Below are 20069 nucleotides of genomic sequence, written 5' to 3'. Positions count from 1 at the left end.
CTCTCTCTAATTCCCTTCCTCTACTGCTGGAGCTTTTTCTTTTCTGCATGACTCCCCTTTCACCATCCCAAAATACCATGGAATGTAAGCTATACTGTCAATGATTTTTTTGTTCCATTTTTAAGATGGAACCATTGCTCTCAATTTTAAAATAAAGTGGGTTTAAATTTGTGCTGGTTTCTCAAAAATAAACACAACACAAGAGTGACAAATCAAGGGACACAAGGGAAGGTGCCCTAGACCAGAGGGAGCAAGGACTGAAGTTCAAGTCCAGGACCGCCACTAACCAGCCCTGTGGCCTCAGGCACCAGATCCACCCACAGTCCTTCTTCCTCTTCCATCCCCACCATGCATGGCAGTCGTCCCTATCTCTGATTTCCAATGCATCCTGTACTTTATCCAAGAACCCATTTGCTTTATTTCACCTGCCCTGCTCAGAAATCGTCTGTTGTGCCCTACACTGCCCCAAGCAGCTGAGGGCAACTTTGTGTTTTTTTCATTTTATTTTTTTTGCCATAGGGCCAATTAAGGGCAAATAAAAATGCTTACGGGCTGCTTATCCTTTCATGAAAATGAAAATTTTATTTAGTACTCTAGTAGAAAACATATATTCTTACAATTTAGATTTGTTAAATATAAAAATATCAATGAGAAAATCACTACATTTTTAGCCATAAAAGCCTTATTAATATCTCAGTATACGTGAAAAGTAGCAACGAATGCAACTTTCTATACTTGCATCCTAAGATTAAATGCAAGTGCTCAGGAGCCACTTGGCCCTACGGGATAAAAGGAAACTCCTTAACTTCCCCAACCTTCCTCTCATGAGACCCCTACATGTACCCTTCATCTACATTATTCAGGTCTGTGTACCGATACCACTGAACACCTTCAACACAAACACCCCCACCTCCCCTGGTGACCTGTCTACCCAAGCTCTTGACCTTCTTCTCTGAGTTCCTAAAACACTTTCTATACTTCTTACACATTCTATCTCCCTTACATATTCACCAACGCAAAAATATTAACTGAGCAGGTGAAGGGTACTAAACTAGGACTTATCTACTACACTATAATGTTAAATAGGTTTTGACCAAACTAACAATTCCTTGAAGCCAAGTATCGCTGCCATGCTAGTATTTGTTGATGGATGGAATTAACAATATGAGTTCAACCATCCATTAGACGTAGACCGTGGATTTATTTTTAAGAGCCGAATATACCGACTAGAGAATTTGATTTAAAACCTTTAAGTCAATAGTGTACACATAACTTCCTTTTAGGAACTGGCAAGATAAATTATCTATTACGGCACAAGAAGTGCAGAGTTGAGAAACTGACATCAACAAAGTTTCGTATTTTAAAAGTTGGAAACCTAGATATTCCGTTCTTGTAACTCAAGTCAAAGGAACAAGCACAACTTGTTTACTGTGATCTCTCCCTACTGTGTTATGTCTAAATAGGCCTTAAAGAGCTGTTTAAAAATAACTAAGAGGGCCAGATTCTGGGAGAAAAACACATAGAACATATAGATGAATCTGTTTCCCTAAATTGGCTATTTAGTTTGGGCCGTGCTATTTCCAGCTTAAATTGGTTTCCTGCAATTTGTTAAGGCTGCCAAATACTTAGTTATCTCAGTGATGTACTTAACACAAATCGGCAAATCTTTCTTATTTTTCACAGTGACAAGAAATGTACAGAGAAACTTGCACAGTGAGGATAATAATAAAAGTGAGTTCATTTGTCTTTTTTCCAGATGCATCATTTTCATCTGGTTGCTAGTGGCTTAGGAAACCGACAAATAGCCTCCTAATATCATTTCCTGCCTGTTTTTTTCCTATTGATTTGGGGACAGAGTTTCTTCAACATCAGGCAGGGTCAAACACGAGAGGTCTGACCTCACTATAAGCCAGAAAAACCCAAGGTTTGGGGTGAAAATGAAGAAAATCAATATCCAACACTGGTTTTTAAAATCAAAAGATGCAAGATGTTAATGAAAAGGTCAGTGTATAACTATGTGCAATAGTATCCCCTTAAGACAGCCTAAAAAAATTCCCTGGTGTAAAATCAAATCAACGTAGCTGGGATAACACATTAACACAGCGAAGAATTTGAGGCATTGAGGACACAGTTAAGTTTAGAGCACATTCATTTATTAAAGTGGCATTACAATCTGCTGTGTGTCACATATTATATTATTTTGCCTGAACAGCTTTACATGCAAATACTTATTGCAACGATTCATTGATCTGGTTCAAGGTTTGGCAAAAAAAGTTTCAGTAAAGTCTTTAGAGGAACTTACTTTCTTAGAGCATAAATTATATTCTCGAAACTATATACATAACACAACTTAGTTCCTGTATACAGAAATCCAAGGGCTCTCATTCCATCAAATATGCTGCCTTATATTCACACATATGAAGAGCCTAGGGCTGGTATGAATTAGATTCCTATGAGGATGAAGGCATTTTAATGAATATTAAAAATTTAACTCACATTTAATATAATTTACTTGACACTGAAAAGTGTAGAAAAGGCTGGTGACATTTTATCAATATATTTTTATAGACTTAAAAAATTATTTCATAACACATCTAAGTTATAAATCGTAAGAAATCTATTACTGAGTATTAACTAACCCCCAAAGGAGACAAATGCAGAAAAGAACATAAACTTTGAGGCTTTCTACTTTTATAAACATTTTTTTTTTAATTTTAAGAAGAATAAATCTCTGTTAATTTGCACATAGTCTAATTGCATTCTTAACCTAAGGGCAAGATCATTTCAAAATAGCTTGTCAGATCTTGGTTCTTTTCTTGAGTTGGGTTGGAATAGGTGAGAGAAATGTTCTATTTAGGGGGCCGTATCATGTACCACATCATGGTACAGACAAAACAAGCAAGTATTTGTGTGGAACATGAGGGCACAGGTGTACCCCAGTTACTCGGGAGTCCAGAGAATCCATACCTCCAATACACCCGTAACACACAGGTCAGGAAGCTCTTCTATAGACTGCGGTGAAGACAGCACACCCCAGGGACATATTCCCTGAAGTGTCCATTCACTCACAATCCTGGGGGAGGAGCTGGGAGGTGGGAAAGGTGGGCAACAAGATTCACAAACACACAGCACCATCGACCTCATTAAAATCATCTGATGGACCTCCCAAAGCCACACCCTGACATATTCTAGACTAGACTGTGCAACAGAACTTTGTGCAATGATGAAAGTGTCCTGTATCTGCACTGTCCGACAAGATAGCCACTAGCTGCATGGGGTTACTGCGCACTGAAATATGACGAATGCAACTGAGGAGCTTAAATGTCAATTTTACTTCATTTTAATTAATTTTAATTTAACTCTTCAAGCCACATGTGACTAGGGGCTACCATGGAGTTCAGTTCTAACCTGACCACCAAACCACGAGGTGGCATTCCAAGAGTTTTCAGCAGCCAGGCTGGTCATGGACCAGTGTTCATCAGTCATGTCAAACCTAGAAATGGGAAGGGATGGATCCCTCAGCACAGCCAGGGCGCACCACAATGTCAGGTCATGCACTGCAGCCCAGACCATGAGCATTCATAGAAAGCCTTCCCACTCACACCCACTCTCTCAAAGTATCAGTTCAAGAAACCAACCCAAGAAGGAAAACACCTTCTCTCCTTCAACACATTACTGAATGAGAACCAACATGGGGAAAAGCTAGAAGAAGGAACAATTGCTAATAAATAGAAGGTTCTTTCCTAAACTCAAGCAGCACATCACTAGAAGGGATCTCTTTCCCTCCAACTAGATTCTGTCACTTTCCTTCCACAAAAATTAGCAAGGTGTCCTGCAGATTATAATAAAACAGAGTAGCTCACAGTCAAACAGCATAGAATTCAACTGCTGCCTCCTTTGCTTACCAGCTTTGTGACTTTAGGCAAGAAAATTAATCAGGTCAAGTTTCAGTTTCCTTCTGTGTAAAATGGGCTGATAACAGTCCCTTCCTCACAGGGTTATAAGGATCAAATGAGATTAAGACATATAAAGGATTTAGCAGAGTGCCAGACACACAAATGAAATTATTTAAGTACAAATGACATTAAGTATATTTATCACTCTTCCTTATTTCTTGTCATCATCACCATTATCATCCTCTCTCCAACACAATAGGCAGAAAAGAAATCTACCTAAAACAAATCATATTTTAGATCAAACTCCAATTTAAAAAATATCCACACACCAAAAGTTATTCGTAAGCCAGAATACCTGATATACTTAATTTTAATATCATCTAGGTTTCTCTTATGCTTCTATCTTTCTTATAGTCTTGTTATATACTTAGTTGTTTCTGCCCAAAAACCCCAAACTTTTTGAAAGATTTTTGTTTTGTTTCTGTACAGACCTTAATTATTTGCACAATAGTGGACATTCAATAAATGTCACCTGAATTAAATTTACAGAATTATATTCCAGAATGATCATGAGTAGCTACTTTCAAAATGTATAATGGGGGTGCCTGGGTGGCTTAGTTGGTTAAGCGTCCGAGTCTTGATTTTGGCTCAGGTCATGATCTCAATGTCGTGAGATCAAGCCCCATGTCAGGCTCCATGCTGGACGTGGAGCCTGCTTGAGATTCTCTCCCTGCCCCTCCATTCCCCCACTCTCACACACACACGTGCTCTCTCTCTTAAAAAAAATATATATATAGGGCGCCTGGGTGGCTCAGTCGGTTAAGCGTCTGCCTTCGGCTCAGGTCATGATCCCAGGGTCCTGGGATCGAGTCCCGCATCGGGCTCCCTGCTCAGCCAGGAGCCTGCTTCTCCCTCTCCCACTCCCCCTGCTTGTGTTCCCTCTCTTGCTGTCTCTCTCTGTCAAATAAATAAATAAAATCTTAAAAAAAAAAAAATATATATATATATAGGGGCGCCTGGGTGGCTCAGATGGTTAAGCATCTGCCTTCAGCTCAGGTCATGATCCCAGGGTCCTGGGATCAAGCCCCACATCGGGCTCCCTGCTCAGCAGGGAGTCTGCTTCTCCCTCTCCCTCTGTCACTTCCTCTGCTCATGCTCTCTCTCTCTAACCTAAAAATAAATAAAATCTTTAAAAAATATATATGTGTGTGTGTGTGTGTGTATATATAAAATGGCATCTGCCCTAAAGTAACTCAACACTAAGCACTAAGAACTATCCTAGAAGCTGGGAATTCTGCTGTGAACAAACAGACAAGGAACAAGGTCCCTGGAGCTTATCTTCTGATGGAGATGGCAGCCACTGTGCATAAGTAAAAGAAGGGTCGTAGGAGATGATAAATGATGAGATAAAAAACAAAAAGGGTCCAGTCATGGTGTGCCTCCTCAGAGGCCAAGGAAAGCTGTTCAAATTATATTCCATGTACCATGGAGAACCACCACTGGGATGTGACATGGACTGATTAATTTTTTTCTCTAGGATTGCTAAGGCCTCTGTGTGCGTGGCAAAGTGTAAGGGGATGAGAGAGGAAATAGGGACCCAATTACAAGGCTCCTAAGAAGGCAAGGTGAGAGCCACTGGTTGTCTGGATCAGGGCTGCAGCCACAAAGACACATGTGAAAGGGTCATACTCAGATGTGTTGTGGAGACAGACAGGACAGAACTGGCTTATGGCCTAATGTAGGGAGTAAGGAAAGGATGGGGCCCAGGTATGGGGCTTGACCACCTGTGCCATTTACTGGGAAAGACAGAGAAAAGCAAGTCTGGGGAAGAATAGAAAGGCTTGTTTTTGGAGATGTTAAGTTGAAGATCTGAAAGTGGAGATTTCAAGTAGGCAGCTGCCTAAGTTTTGTTTCAGAGAGAGGTCAAGGCTAGCAATACAATTGTAGGAGTCACAGGCATCTACATTACCATTCAAAAGCCATACAACAGGATGAGATTACTTAGTGGAATTGAGCAAAGACAACTAGGCTGAAGATGCCAGTAAGGTGGGAGGAAAACCAAGAGTGTGGTCCAGAAGCCAAAGAAAGGATTTCCAGCAAGGAGGAAGTGGTCAACGTTAATGAACGGTGAACCCCTCTTAATGCTCCCACTGAAAAAGGAGTTTCATAAGAGCAAGAACTACTTGTTATTCATTACTTCTTACTCAACTATTTGAGTAAGAAGTCCCTTCCTCACAGGGTTAGTCCTCTGCTTTAAACATATCAGAAGCTCAATTCATGGTTACAAGTAATAATTAGTAAGGTCACAACTGTCCCCAAGTGAATGGCATTTGGGCAGCATCCCATCTTTCTCAATGTATTTCAGTCTGGAGGCAGATTTACCACACAATACCCTTTCTAATAAGTACAGAAACTACTTAGTCCAAGATAAATCATCTCGATTATTTTCTCATTACCATTTCTCCAATAAACAGCATGTCCATCCATCAAACTGGGCAGCAACAAGAACAGTACCAGACACATAGCAGGTGCTCAATAAATATTTGTTGGATGAATAAATGGATGGGGTAGGAGAGAGCAAAGAAAAGAGAGATAGCCTCTTATCCCATGGGATCCACAAATAAAATGAGGCTTAATAATTCTCTGTAAATGTCATTTAACATCTTATTTTCATCAATAATTAAGACTGAGAAGAAATAAACTGTTTATAAACTTAGAAGAAATCTATTAGAAAATAAAAGCATTGGTGATGTTCACAATTTGCAAATAGTAAATCAATTATTTTCTAAGTTCAATATTTTATTATAAATATTTGCTCCTTAATCTCTAATATTCCTACAAGTAGTCCATTTTACACAAAAGATATGAAGTAACCTGCCAAAGCTTAATAGAGGGTTCAGAAGCTGGATCAGAAAAAAAATTCTCCCAAGACTGCTTGATAGTCAATTCATTCTCTTTTTTGTGCAAAATGTTTTAAAAGAAACTGTGGTACTAATTTCTAATATTCCATATAAAAAGCCAAACACCCAAAACACAACAGACAGAAAGAAGTGCAAAAGAACTTGACTATCAAGTAAACTTTTATCACTTACAGTTTTCCTACTAAAAATTCTGAAATTAAAATTTTGAAAACCTGAGGCACCATACACACCAGAATGCCGCTGAGATTTCGAACCAGATGGGGAGGTTTCCTTCATACGATCAATCACATTTTCCGAAAGCTGAAAAGGCAACATCAAAATAAAATCAATTATGAAAAACAAGAAAGAAAATAGTACGATAGCATCCAAGTAATGTAGTCATCTACATCAACATGTATAATAAATGGCCTAAAGAAACCTAATTGCTATAAAACTAGAAGGAAGAACAGTTTTAAGATTTCAAGATGCACCCCACAGCACTACTTCTTTATTTCTTCTAATGCACTGCTAACTGCTCATTATAAATAACTTCTCTCCTCGTTTTGTACAATGCGCTAAATTGTAATCTATGAGAAAATGTAAGCCAAGAAAACTCCTTCGACTTTCCTCCCCTAATCCTACAAATTAATTTTGCAAACAACAGGTCTTAGCTCCTTCCTTCCCTCCCGTCCCAAAGGAAATGGTATCCTTCCCTCCCTCCTGTTCAAGCTAATCACAAACAATTGCTCTTTCAACAGATTTTATTATGCACCAAATCTCTGCCAGGAACTAGGCTAGACTTAGGGTATTCAATAATCATCGAGTTGCTTAAAGTGGAGTAGAAGAAACAATCATCAGGCAGCGAAATGTAATGGGAAGGGCACCACCTAAGTCAGCTGGCCTGGAATGGAAGTATACAGAAAGCATAATGGACAGGACATCTAGCCAGGGTTTGGGGCTGGGGCTGGAAAAGATAAACAGGTGTTAGGAAGAGAAGACGTAGCATAACAGTACTCCAAGAAGAGGGAAACACACGGCGGTATAGATGAGAAACAAGGCTTGCCACCATCAGACACTAAACACAGATAACAAGTAGGCAGATGGCAATGAGGCGGAGGCTCTGAGAGTCCTCAGCCCCTGAGTTACTATCATACCATTCTTTTTATTTTCTTTATTGCACTCACCACTATGTGAGGCATTCTTGTGTGTCTGCCTTTTACACTCAAAAGGAAGCTCCATGAAAGCTAGCATTTGGCTGTCCTATTATGTCCCCAGAGCCTCAATAAGACTGGTTAATTGGATGAATGGCTAAATAAATGACTGAAACAATATGAATGAATGGAAGAATGCCTGAAGCGGGAAGCTGGAGAGGGGGAGAGGGAAACAGTGAAATAAGATTTTAGATTCCGAAGATTTGAACTGATTCTGAGGGCAACTGGGCACTTCTGAAGGATTTTAAGCAGGGTAGTGACAAGATCAGACTTACATTTTAGAAAGATCACTCTAGCTACAATGCAGAGAACAGACTGGAGGGGGACAAGAACAGAATCAGGAGGACCCCTGAAGGAAGCTAAAGGATCAATTAAGAAGCTATTAAACATATGTCCACACAAAGATTGGTGCAGAAATGTTTACGGGGCATTATTCATAATATAGCAGGAGTGAAACCAAGCAAATGTCCATCTACTGGTGAATGGATAAACAAAACATTATGTATCCAGACAATGGAATACAATTCAGCAATAAAAAGAAGTGAAGTTCTGATACATGCTACAATATGGGCAGAGCTAAACAATTAAGGGAAGAAAGCCAGACACAAAAGGCTACATATTGTATAATTCCATTTATATGAAATGCCCAGAAAAGGCAACTCTGCATAGATAGAAAGTAGAGAGGTAGATGCCTAAGGCTAGAGTAGGAATGGGGATTAACTATAAATGGACATGACAGATCTTATTGGTTTGATGGAAATGTTTTAAAACTGGATTGTGCTGATGGTTGCACAATTCAGTAAATTTATTAAAAAGTGTTGTACACAGAAACAGGTGAATTTATGTAAATTATACATATTTAAAAAAAAAACTATTATGGTAATCCAAAGGGAATACATTCAAAAGATATTTAGGATTCAAAATAGCTAACATTCACTGATTGCTTATTATGTGCCAGGCATTACACTAAACAGAACACTTTACTCATTTAATCCTTAACAATTATAGGAAATAGATACTTTTATTATCTCCACTGTATAGGTGAGAAGCTGAAGCACGGCCTGATTAAATAACCTGCTCTGGATTTTACATTTCATCAGTAACAGAGCCAGGATTCAAACCCAGGAAGTCTGAGTCTCAAGGTCCCATTCAGGTACCCTGCTTTACTGCCAGACTCAGTGTCTGACTAGATGTGGAAGTGAAGCATAAGTCATCAGGACATCCGGGTTTCTGGGCCATGTAACTGGATGATCCCTCTCCTCTATCTACAAAGACCTTCCCACTTCCACTTCCTTGACTCACCACCATCTAGCTTATAACCCAATACAGCGGTATCCTTGTAAAAGTCACCAATGACCAAATAACCTTTTATATTTATATTTATAAAACACCTAAGTTACATGGCTTCCCTTTAGCATCTAACACCTTTGGTCACTGTCCTCTTCTGGAAACCCCTCCATTGGCTCTTCTGACCTCCCACTACTCTGACTGACCTAGGACTCTGGCCACATCTTCCCCTTCCCTGCCTACCCTTAAATGCTAGAGGGCCCCACATTCGCTTCTTTGCCTTTATTCTCTTCTCACTCTAAGTGCTCTCGTTGGTCATCTCATCCACTCCCTTGACTTTTCTCTTTTTTCTTTATTATGTCATGTTAATCACCATACATTACATCATTAGTTTTTGATGTAGTGTTCCATGATTCATTCTTTGTGTATAACACCCAGTGCTCCATGCAGAATGTGCCCTCTTTAATACCCATCACCAGGCTAACCCATCCTCCCAAGCCCCTCCCCTCTAGAACCCTCAGTTCGTTTTTCAGAGTCCATCGTCTCTCATGGTTCATCTCCCCCTCCGATTTCCCCCCCTCCTGCTATCTTCTTCTTTTTTATATATTTTTAACATATAATGTATTATTTGTTTCAGAGGTACAATCTGTGATTTAACAGTCTTGCACACTTCACAGCGCTCACCATAGCACATACCCTCCCCAATGTCTATCACCCAGCCGCCCCATCCCTCCCACCCACCCACTCCCTTGACTTTTAACTGCAGTTGATAAATTAATGCATTCTAAATCCTTTATCTCCAGCCCAAGACCTGTGTTCCAAAAGCTAGATCTATACACTGAACTGCCTAAAGGACACCTTCTCTTGGACAGACCACAAGCACCTCAAACCCAACATGTCCTAAATTGAATTCATGTTTGCCAAAATCTCTTCTTCTTGCTTTCCTTATCTCATTAATGACACCACCTCCACCCAGCTTTCTAAATTAAAACATAGGACTTGACCCTGACTCTTCGTTCTCCCTCTTTCTCTTTGCTATGAATTCCTCAACCCCTAAGTATTTAATGAACACATTTCTTCTCCCATCCCATTTCCCCTGCCCTAATTCAATAATCCTCCTAAAATGCAAATCTGATTATGGTAACTCCCTGCTTCAAAATCCTTCATACCTTCCGTTGACAAAGAAGTCCAAATTCTTCTGCACAGCACTCAAGACTTCCTCGTCATTTGGTCACAACCTAACTCTCCAACCTCAATTTCCATAGACTTTGCTTTAATACTTCATACCTTGTTCTCTACCCATACCGGCTACTTACTGGATGCCGTCTCTTTGCCTTTACACATGACTACACTGCCTTCTCCCCTGGCCCCATGGGAAGGAATCACCTTTCAAATCCAGTTCAAACATCCTAAAGCCTTCTCTGACCAAATCAGTTCCCCACTCCATTCCAAGTCCGCCTACCCAAGGCTACCCTTATTTGTGCCCCACCATATCCTGCACAAATCTCCCTACATGGCACTCCATGACAGAACAAGTATTTGCCTTTCCACAAAACTGTGAGCTCCTGTATATTACTGAATCATTCACTAAATGTTTACTCGGCCAAGCACTAATTAAGGCCCTTGTGATACATGAGTGAACAAAACAGTTTGTACCTGAGCAGTTACTTACATCTCAGGACCCAAACCAGAATGCAGGGGAGACAGTTAATGGAAAGACTACAGCTCAAAAGCTGGGGTCTTTGGAGGAAAATCCCAAGACGACTCTTGGACGAGAAATGGAAGTTAGAAAGGACAACGTCAAGGGACTTTATATTTGAAGATGTCAGGGCCAGTTGCTTCTTTTCTAACAACAGACAGCCACTGACATTGCTGCTGAAACTCATCTGTGAAGCTGAGATATATCTTAGGAAAAAACCCTTTAAGATTGACCACAATCCTCTCAATTTATAGGTGAGGAAAAAAGTCCTGAGTAACATCCACTTTCTGGTAGCATCAGGATAAGCAGCAACCCCCAATCTCTAGTCCAGTGCTTTCTCTGCTAAACAATACAGCCCTACAATCCTATGTAAAAATAAATTCACTTCCTCTTAAGGAGATAAAAATGAGCCTTCTAAGTTTTAGAATCTTAAAGCTATTTTAATTGATACATAATGTATATAAAGCTGATTCGATATATAATGTAATATACTACATATTATATGTATTTATAGGCTATTTTAATATAGTATTCTATGCAGGAAAACTGTGGCATAGACTTAATATATTTTAATGGGCTTGCAATGTAATTTAAAATAACTTAGTAATTAAGATATTTGGTGTTATGTGATGGGCTATTCATTGGTCTGGCTAAAGAGAGAATGGGTCTAGTAAAGTTTGGGAAGTTGAGCTTTAACATGGTCTTTGTGTTTTTTCTTATAGGAAAGGATTAGTTTAGCTGTGCTATTTTAGTTCATATCAGTTTTCTTGATATATAGAAAATTCAATATATCACTGAGATATTCCCCCAGAACCACAGAATCCTACCATATGAAAACTGGAAGGAAGCTTAGCAATTATCTATTCTAATCTCTGTTTTAAAGATGAAACTACGGTACAAAGAAGTTAAGTGACATGCCTGTGATAGCTAGTTGGTAGTAATGAACTGTGAAAACTTAAAAAAAATAATAATATAGTATTCTATAAGATACTATGTATATTATATACTACATATCATATACTACCATATATACCATGTATTATATACTATTATATACAATATATTGTATATGTTACATATTTAATATAATTTGTTTAGGGCTAAAGTATATAAAGTTAATTTCACATAATATATATGTATATAATTTTATATTTTAATTTATATTTCCATAGTTCAGGCCAAAGTCAAAGAATTACGACTACACTAAATATATATTCTACCCAATCGGAAAGTGAACGTGTTTGCTAAAAATCAAGTGTTAGCCCTAAGCCTTCACCTTATTGGAGACAGGCTACCCTTTCTTCTGAATACCACTTCATCTATTCTCATCAAAATTTATATATTGCCATTACCTATTGCTACTTTCAAAATGAATACTACAAAAGTCCTTCCAGTGACTAAAGCAGCCTCGAAAGTATCATTTCTTGAGAGTATAACTAAAGGCCGACCTGAACAGAGGAAAACGCACTGGCCACCCCCTAGCTATACAATCCTAAGGAAGTCATCTCCATCAGCCTCATTTTCCTTGTCTGAAATTGAAGAACACCTAAGCCCAAGTTATAGGGACTATTACAGGTGCATCATAAACTATAACGTGCTACACACATATTTGGTAAAGTTATTACCAATACAACTCCAGTCATGGGAATTTGGACTGATCAGTTCATCTTAGTCCATTCACCAACTGACCAGAGTTTGTGCTGAGCTCCTTCACTACACAGTGCATGAAGACCAGGGCTACAGCTATTGCCAGAAGCAGCTACCTAAGCCCCAGTATGATTATATAAAGTGCTCATTTATCCTATCTATGCATGCTCTTTGGGTAAAGTGCAGTGTCCCCTTCAGCCTAATCACTAATTGTTTCTTTTTATTTTTGTGGCTTACCTGATGCCTCAAAACTTGCTACTTAAATTCTAGTATCAATTCAAAACATTTTCCAATGTGGTCTTTGATTATATTTCAGTAAATTTATAAGCATGTCATCCGAAGGAGCACAATTCATCTTTTGAGGTGATAAACATATTGCAGGGTTGTGTTGAGTCAACCTCCCTCTTTTGTCCTTACAATCTTCATAACTGGATCCTCAGGCCCTTCCAAAGGCACATCCATGGCAGCCTACAGTAGCACTCTGCTTACTCCAATCATGATTCACCCTATCCCCAGTACATTCTCAGCCATGTTGATCCAAGGTAATTGCCATGCTGTGTTATCCTCTGTATCTCCAGTTAATTCCAGCTGAGCTGACCTGCCAGTTGCAGAAATAAGTTCAGACTGGCACACTCACCTGATCTCTGTGAACTGGGGTACTCATGAAGCAGCTGACAAGATTTAGAGATGCTGATCAGGGTTATATACACAATCTGTAGCTTTAGAACAACTCTTGTGATGTGAACTGACCCAAAATAGGGTCAGAGGTAGAACATAAGCTTCTGCAAGGGCTGGATAAGCCCTCACTAAGAGAAGCATCTTCAGGAAACATCATTCCTTAAACAGGGTACTTCTGTTAGAAAAGCTTTTGTCCTATTTAAAGATCTGTAGCAACTATACCTAGTTTCTAGACCTCTCTTGCACTCCCCATCAAGGCAAATACCATGTGCAAAAAGTATTTGCAGCAAAGAATGGTGCGCTCTCTCTCTCACACACGTGCGCATGCACACACACACACACACACACACACACACTGGAATTATGCCCTGAGGTCCATGGACTTGGGGATCTATGGATTAATTCCTCAGCTGTATGCAAAACGGTCTGCTTATTCCATTGTTCTGGGCAGAGCCCATAGCTTACAGATTTACAATAATCTATAAACTAAAAGAAACACTGTTCTACTCTAAGGGTTAACCAAGAGAAGAGGGCCAGGGCCTGTCAACATCACAGAATTCAGTCCCTTGACTTTGATTATCTGCCTTATTCTCTACTGCTGCTAAAGTGAGATTTAAGTAAATGGGGCTTACTAAGTTCTAGGCTATACCACTCACCACACCAACATGTGCTCCAGAGAGGAGAAAAAGATGTGGGTCATGTTCTACAGTCTTCCCACTCAAGTCTCCCCACCCCCCTTGGCTGGTCGTATCTAAAATGAGCACAAATACACCACCCACCAATCTAGAATCCAGTATTCTCAGAAACAGAAGGCTGCGTAAGATGGACAAAGAGATAAAGTACTTCCACTTCCAAGGAACAGAGTAAAAGGAGGAGAGGAACTCCTTCTAAGTTGCCCTTCTCTAAGAGGTAAAGTTTGGAACCACATGAGACAGAAATAAATCACACCCTCATCTTCATAATATTTTTCTCATCTCTTCCAGACATGTCTTAATCAAACTGACTAAAAGACTAAGACCCATTTTTGTCACTTGGTCTTCCTTCCATGTAGCATAGGTCATCTTCTGTGAGAGTATTGGTTCGCTTTTTTCAACTACCATTTTAAGACATAGGCTCCAAAAACTGCCATTATTATTTGGACGATATTACTCCTAAATCCTTACTTAAGGGCATGGCAGGGGAAGGGAAAGATATACAGATTTATATAGTAACTTTTAGCTTATGTTTGTAATTTGCCATTTATATTTCTTTGCATTTGCCATTAATGGAAATGAACTTCTACTGTCTGTATAAAATCTTAGAGCTTTAAAAAGAAAAGTCCTAGAAAGCTTAACACGGTACTCTGCCCAAGAGAGTCATAGATATCTAAACTGGAAAGGGACCAACTGTCCACCAGCTAGCTGAATTACCTCGACAACATCCCTCAACACTCCCAATGACTGACCGGATTTGTTGCCTCTGTTAATATACTCTCCCCAGAATCCTCAACAACATCTCACATTAAATAATCTTTTCATTTAGGGGCTCCCAACTGCCAATACTTCCCCAAAGCCTTAGTTGTGTTCCATGTGAGTATCCACACTACTACATGTATGGCTCCTATGAATTTCAGCTTGCAGCTTCAAGGCCAGTTGCAGAGATTCATTTATGCCTGGAAAGCACGATAAATATTACTTTGAAAATGATACTCATTGAAGTTGACATTTGCTCTGGAAGAATTCACTCACAGCTTTGATGTTTCAGATAAACCAGTGAAAGACTGAGTGGTAAACATACCTTCCAAACCGGCACAGCAGGTGCTCAGAAAAATCCTATTAAGCACATGTAATATGAGTAATGAAAATGCCTGGTCTTTCTACCCCTAGAAATTATTTTAGACTTGGAGAGGAAGGCAAGGCAAGAGGGTGGCCTTTCATCCAACCCATGAGTTGTTTCAGATTTGAAGTTGGAATCAGGTGTAAGAATATGGGTGATTTTATGCAAGTGGAGGGAAAGCTATCAATTGCTAAGGATAAAGGAAATAAACAAAATGCTATAAATACCATGAAAATAACACCTGGTAGGTGAGAATAAACTTTAAACTTAAAATTGTAAGTAGGTCCTTTAATTGCTAGCCGTTGAGGACATTTTCAGCAAGAAAAATCTGGGAAAACATATCTATTAATAGACACAGCCTAGTTACTGAAAGCCTTATGTTGCTTACTAAATATTATTCTTCCTGTATTAAGATAAATGAAGATGAAATTACTATCCTTATCAGTGGAACGCAGAATTGGTTTTCCAGCAGTGACTGAGTCCGTGAATCGTTGCTCCACACTCATTTCTTAGGAGCGATGACATAAATATTAGACAATTGGGGAAATTTGGAACATTTTCTTCAGCTAAGTTGAATGAACCTAGCCGCAGTTCAAACACTGAAGTTTGCGCCTCATCGGCACCATGTTTTAATCAACTGAGCCAAAAACAGTGGCTCACTTATGATACCAAGATTGTTGCTTATCCTTAGCCTCAGAGGGAAACAAAGAAGATGACCTATGCTACATGGAAGGAACACCAAGTGACAAAAATGGGTCTTAGTCTTTTAGTCAGTTTGATTAAGACATGTCTGGAAGAGATGAGAAAAATATTATGAAGATGAGGGTGTGATTTATTTCTGTCTCATGTGGTTCCAAACCTTACCTCTTAGAGAAGGGCAACTTAGAAGGAGTTCCTCTCCTCCTTTTACTCTGTTCCTTGGAAGTGGAAGTACTTTATCTCTTTGTCCATCTTAAGGGACTGTTTTGAGCTAAGAAAAATACAAAGATCAGCCGAAAAATATACAAACTGCCTAAAGAAAAATCACACGGGTGATCAGCTACAGAACGCAGGACTCCTACTTCTCAGTCCACATATTTATTTATTTTTTTCCAGTCCACATCTTTTAGGTATACCTGTTGGAGCACAATATGCTCTTATTTTTAATTAAGTTCAATGTAAGTTTATATATCCATTCCCTTGAATAACTCTAATAATAGCTACTACTCATATAAGTACTAAACACTGTCAAAACACTAAATGCTTGTATACATTATGTCAGATTTCTCACAAGCAGTGCTTGATACATAAGTAATACAAGCAGGCTACAGTATCTAGACTTACTGAACAAGGAAACACAATGAAGAGTGACTTGTCCAGGGCCATAGAGCCTAGTGAAAGGCAGAGCTAGGACTAAACCCAGGTTGCCAGGTTCCAAAGGAAGTGCTCTGGCCACTATACTAACTACATAGCACCTCCAGAGAATCTTCATTATTGGATGTGAAGGAACCTTATCATAACAGCTGCTTTTTATTAAAAATCTACAATGTGCTACATGCTTTAGATACCTTACCTCATCTTCTTACCAAATATAAAGAAGTGATTTTCCCAAAGCTGCAGATAGTAAACATCTAATCTGAAGACTTAAACCAAGGTCTGTTTAACTCCAAACTAACGCTCTTTTGAACAGGACCTCAAAGAACTCAGGATGACCCCCTAGGACTCAACAATTCAAGAGGGTGTCATTTTTAGAGGAAATTGCAATGGGCTGAGTATGACTACAAGAAATGTAGAGTGCCACTAGACACACAAAGAATTTCAGAACTGGAAAAGATCAGAGATCTTAGAGATGTACTCAAGCCCATCATTTTGCAGATGACAAAACTAAAGCACAGTGATGCAAATCAAGCTTGAGAAAGAAGGATTTGAAGCAAGTGGGAGAACACGGCAAGGGCATTCCAGGTGAAGGGTGTATCCTGAAGAAAACTAAAGCATAGAGGTCAAAAGAAGCACGGTGTGTGCCTGAATTATAATAATATAAATAAAATATACTCTGTGAGAAAAGACAAAAATAAAGAATATTTCTGTTAGGTTGAGTGGCCAAAAGACACAGCTTCTTTTACTTAAAAAGTTTAGAAAAAGTTTTTTAAACAATCTCTCCATTTTAGTCCAAGATCTACCCAGTCGTCATACTTATCCTATTTAATCTTACCTAATACTTGATATAAATGCCTGTGCTGTTGCCAAATTTTCTTTTAATTTTGTTTGCTCTCATCACCGTGTCTGTATTAGGGCAAGAGAATATGGATTTATACATTGTTCTGGCAAGTGTCTTCTCACCCAAAATTTATTTTGCTCTCCCTTACTTTTCTTTTTCACCTTCAGGTATGGAACAGTCAAAGCCTAAGGCAAGATTAAACAAATCTCTGCATAAAACTCAGAGTTGATAGTTTTTATTTTACTCCAAAGAGTACAAACTAAACCACAACAATGCAATGCAGCATCAGACATTCTATTACAAAAGGTGGTGCTATCATTAATTAATATGATATAAAGAAATGGTGGTCACAGACCAAAAATTGAGTTCAACAGTCTGAGTTTCTAGAAAGGAAACTTTAATAAATTCTTCTCAAGGTAACAGTTTCAGAGTAAAAGTTTTTAAACATTTTAAATATTTAAGAAGTTTTATTTCCTGATAACAGATGCTAAAAATCATTTACACATTTCATTTACTTATGTTGGTTGTCTAATAACAGAGGAGGAAAAATTTAAAAATATTATAAAACTTTCAGAAGTGAAATTGCTTTATTTACTAGGTTCAAGCATACTTTCAAAAACGAGCGGCTCCAGATTCAGGTGCAGCGAAGAAAGTGTTAATGAAGTTAGTGCTGGTGTACTAAAAACCCTAGAGAAAAATCAAGTTTTCAGTTTATGTGTCAAGCACATGTGGGGGACGTGAATAATTTCTCTGTAACGTCTAGTTGAGAACTGACTATACAACTCGCCAGCGGCCTGAAATATGCAAACCTATCTCAGGCCCTGTCAGGCTGGCAGACACTTGTCCTGAAGCAACTAGGCCTAGTCCAAAACTTAGGCGGCAGGCCACAGAGGAGGAAAAAAGGAGGTTATCAAGTGAAAGCGAAGAAGCTAGAAGTCACCCCAGGCAGAAGTCTACGGGGTGTGTGAGTGTGCGGCAATGGGTGGTATCAAAGGGAGAGCACAAAATGACCAAGAGCAGATAAAGGTGTTCTCAAAACGCCAATTCACCTTGAGAGAGGTAACGGGGCCAGTGCAAAACGAGGGTGGGGGCTCCTGAACCCAGGAGGAGTAAGACAAGTCCCATTTCACAGAAGGTAAGACTGGGGTTTCATATAAAGTCCCACAACTAGTGAGCAATACAGTCAAACCCTAGACTGCGAGCCCCTGGAGAGTCTAATTCAACGCGGCATTCCCCCAACCGCCCCAGCACAGTGCTCAGCACTTGGCACACAACCAGGAAATATCTCTGAATGAATGTCCCAAGTCTTGAAACTTCAAGCTTCTTTGCAGAGAACTCGGCTTCGGGCCGGACAACACTGGGGGCCGGGACGGGGGAAACCAGGCTGAGCGGGTCCCGGGAAGGTCGGAGGTTTGGGGTCCGAGTCCGGGTGCTGGCCCTCTGCCCGCCCACTGTCACTCACCCGGATGCCCTTCACCACGGTGATGTTCTCATTCTCGTCCGCCTCGAAGGTGACCCGGCGGGTGCTGGAGGTCCCACCCATGGCTCCTGCTTCTGCCCCCGCAGAGACCTAGCCCGGACGCACGAGCACTTCAAGCCCCACGCGCACAGACGCGCGCGGAAGCGCCCGGACCCTTGCCTTGCAAGGCGGGAGCAAGGCCACGACCCCAAGAAGCAAGGAGAACGCGCCGGTCCTCAGCTCCCGCCTCCTCCGGTCACGCGCCACAACAAAAATGCCTCCGGTTGGTCGGAGATACGAATGACCCGCCTCTACTCAGTAGGAGCGCCCGGATTGGTTGGACCGGACCCGGATGCTATGGCAACAGGGGCTATTTGACAAGGTTTCCGCAGCCCCTGGGTGTACTGGGAATTGTAGTCTCCTTCAGGCGCAATGGTGGCTGGGACATTCTCTCCTCAGATCCAGAGGCCAAGGGGAGCATGGCATTCTGGGAGATGTGGTCTTGACTGTCCGGAAAGTTTCTAACCGGGCGGCTCTCAAAGAAGTTCATTTATCTAACAAAACATACTTTGAAAATATTGTTCTAGGAACTTAGGTTGGTGACTTAAAATATACAGTGTCTCTCCTAAAAGAACTCATAGTTTAATGAGGGAGATGCGCTCTCTTAACGAACCATACCTAGATGTCTAACAATAAAAACCTGAGGCAAAATTTAACGTTTATTTTAGTCTTAGCCTTAAAAAAATAATAAAATAAAAAACTTGACCTATGGCCTTATGAGTTTTGTAAAGTAAAATTTGTGAAGTACAAATTTTAAATATGGTTTTCAAATCTGCATGTATGAAAACAGAAACAACAAGTTATTTGTACCAAGCAAGCAGATCATTCATTTTCTTGTGTCTCCTTCCACTTAAGTTGCACAAGCTGGTTAGGCCATAATAGGATGAGGCAAAGAAAAGTTAAGTGATTGATAAAAATGGAATAAATTAGTGGAGGAATTAAAACTACACCAGACAAAGTTTAGATAATCTATTTTAGAAAGTTTCTAGTTCAGAATATCACCTCTACAAGACCAGTAAATAATATTTAAGTAATCTACACACACATTTAAAATTATTACTGGGGCACCTGGATGCCTTAGTCATTTAAGCATCTGATTCTTGATCTCAGATCAGGTCTTGATCTCAGGGTTCTGAGTTTGAGCCTGCCCTTGGGCTCTACACACAGCGTGGAGCCTACTTCAAAAAATAAAAAATAAAATTATGATTTGCTAAATACCT

The 20069-nt window shown here is 39.8% G+C and overlaps 1 protein-coding gene across 5 annotated transcripts in view; it reads right to left on the bottom strand.

The window, feature by feature from the left end:
- CHCHD3 (coiled-coil-helix-coiled-coil-helix domain containing 3) overlaps window positions 1-19058 on the bottom strand; it is a 261763-nt gene extending 242705 nt beyond the window's left edge. For all 5 annotated transcript variants that reach the window (XM_081800074.1, XM_081800075.1, XM_081800073.1 and 2 more), the window contains exons 1-2: window positions 18793-19058; window positions 7048-7117 (exon numbers count right to left, since the gene is read on the bottom strand). In XM_081800074.1, the coding sequence (XP_081656200.1) occupies window positions 7048-7117; window positions 18793-18873 (151 nt within the window). In that variant the 5' untranslated portion in view covers window positions 18874-19058. The remainder of the gene's footprint in view (window positions 1-7047; window positions 7118-18792) is intronic.
- Window positions 19059-20069: the final 1011 nt, after the last annotated feature.

The sequence above is a fragment of the Leptonychotes weddellii genome, chromosome 12 (assembly GCF_054177405.1).
Source record: "Leptonychotes weddellii isolate Sample4059 chromosome 12, ASM5417740v2, whole genome shotgun sequence".
Lineage (NCBI taxonomy): Eukaryota > Metazoa > Chordata > Mammalia > Carnivora > Phocidae > Leptonychotes > Leptonychotes weddellii.
The sequence above is the reverse complement of the archived record's forward strand: the minus strand, read 5'-3'. Positions and strand labels throughout refer to the sequence as shown.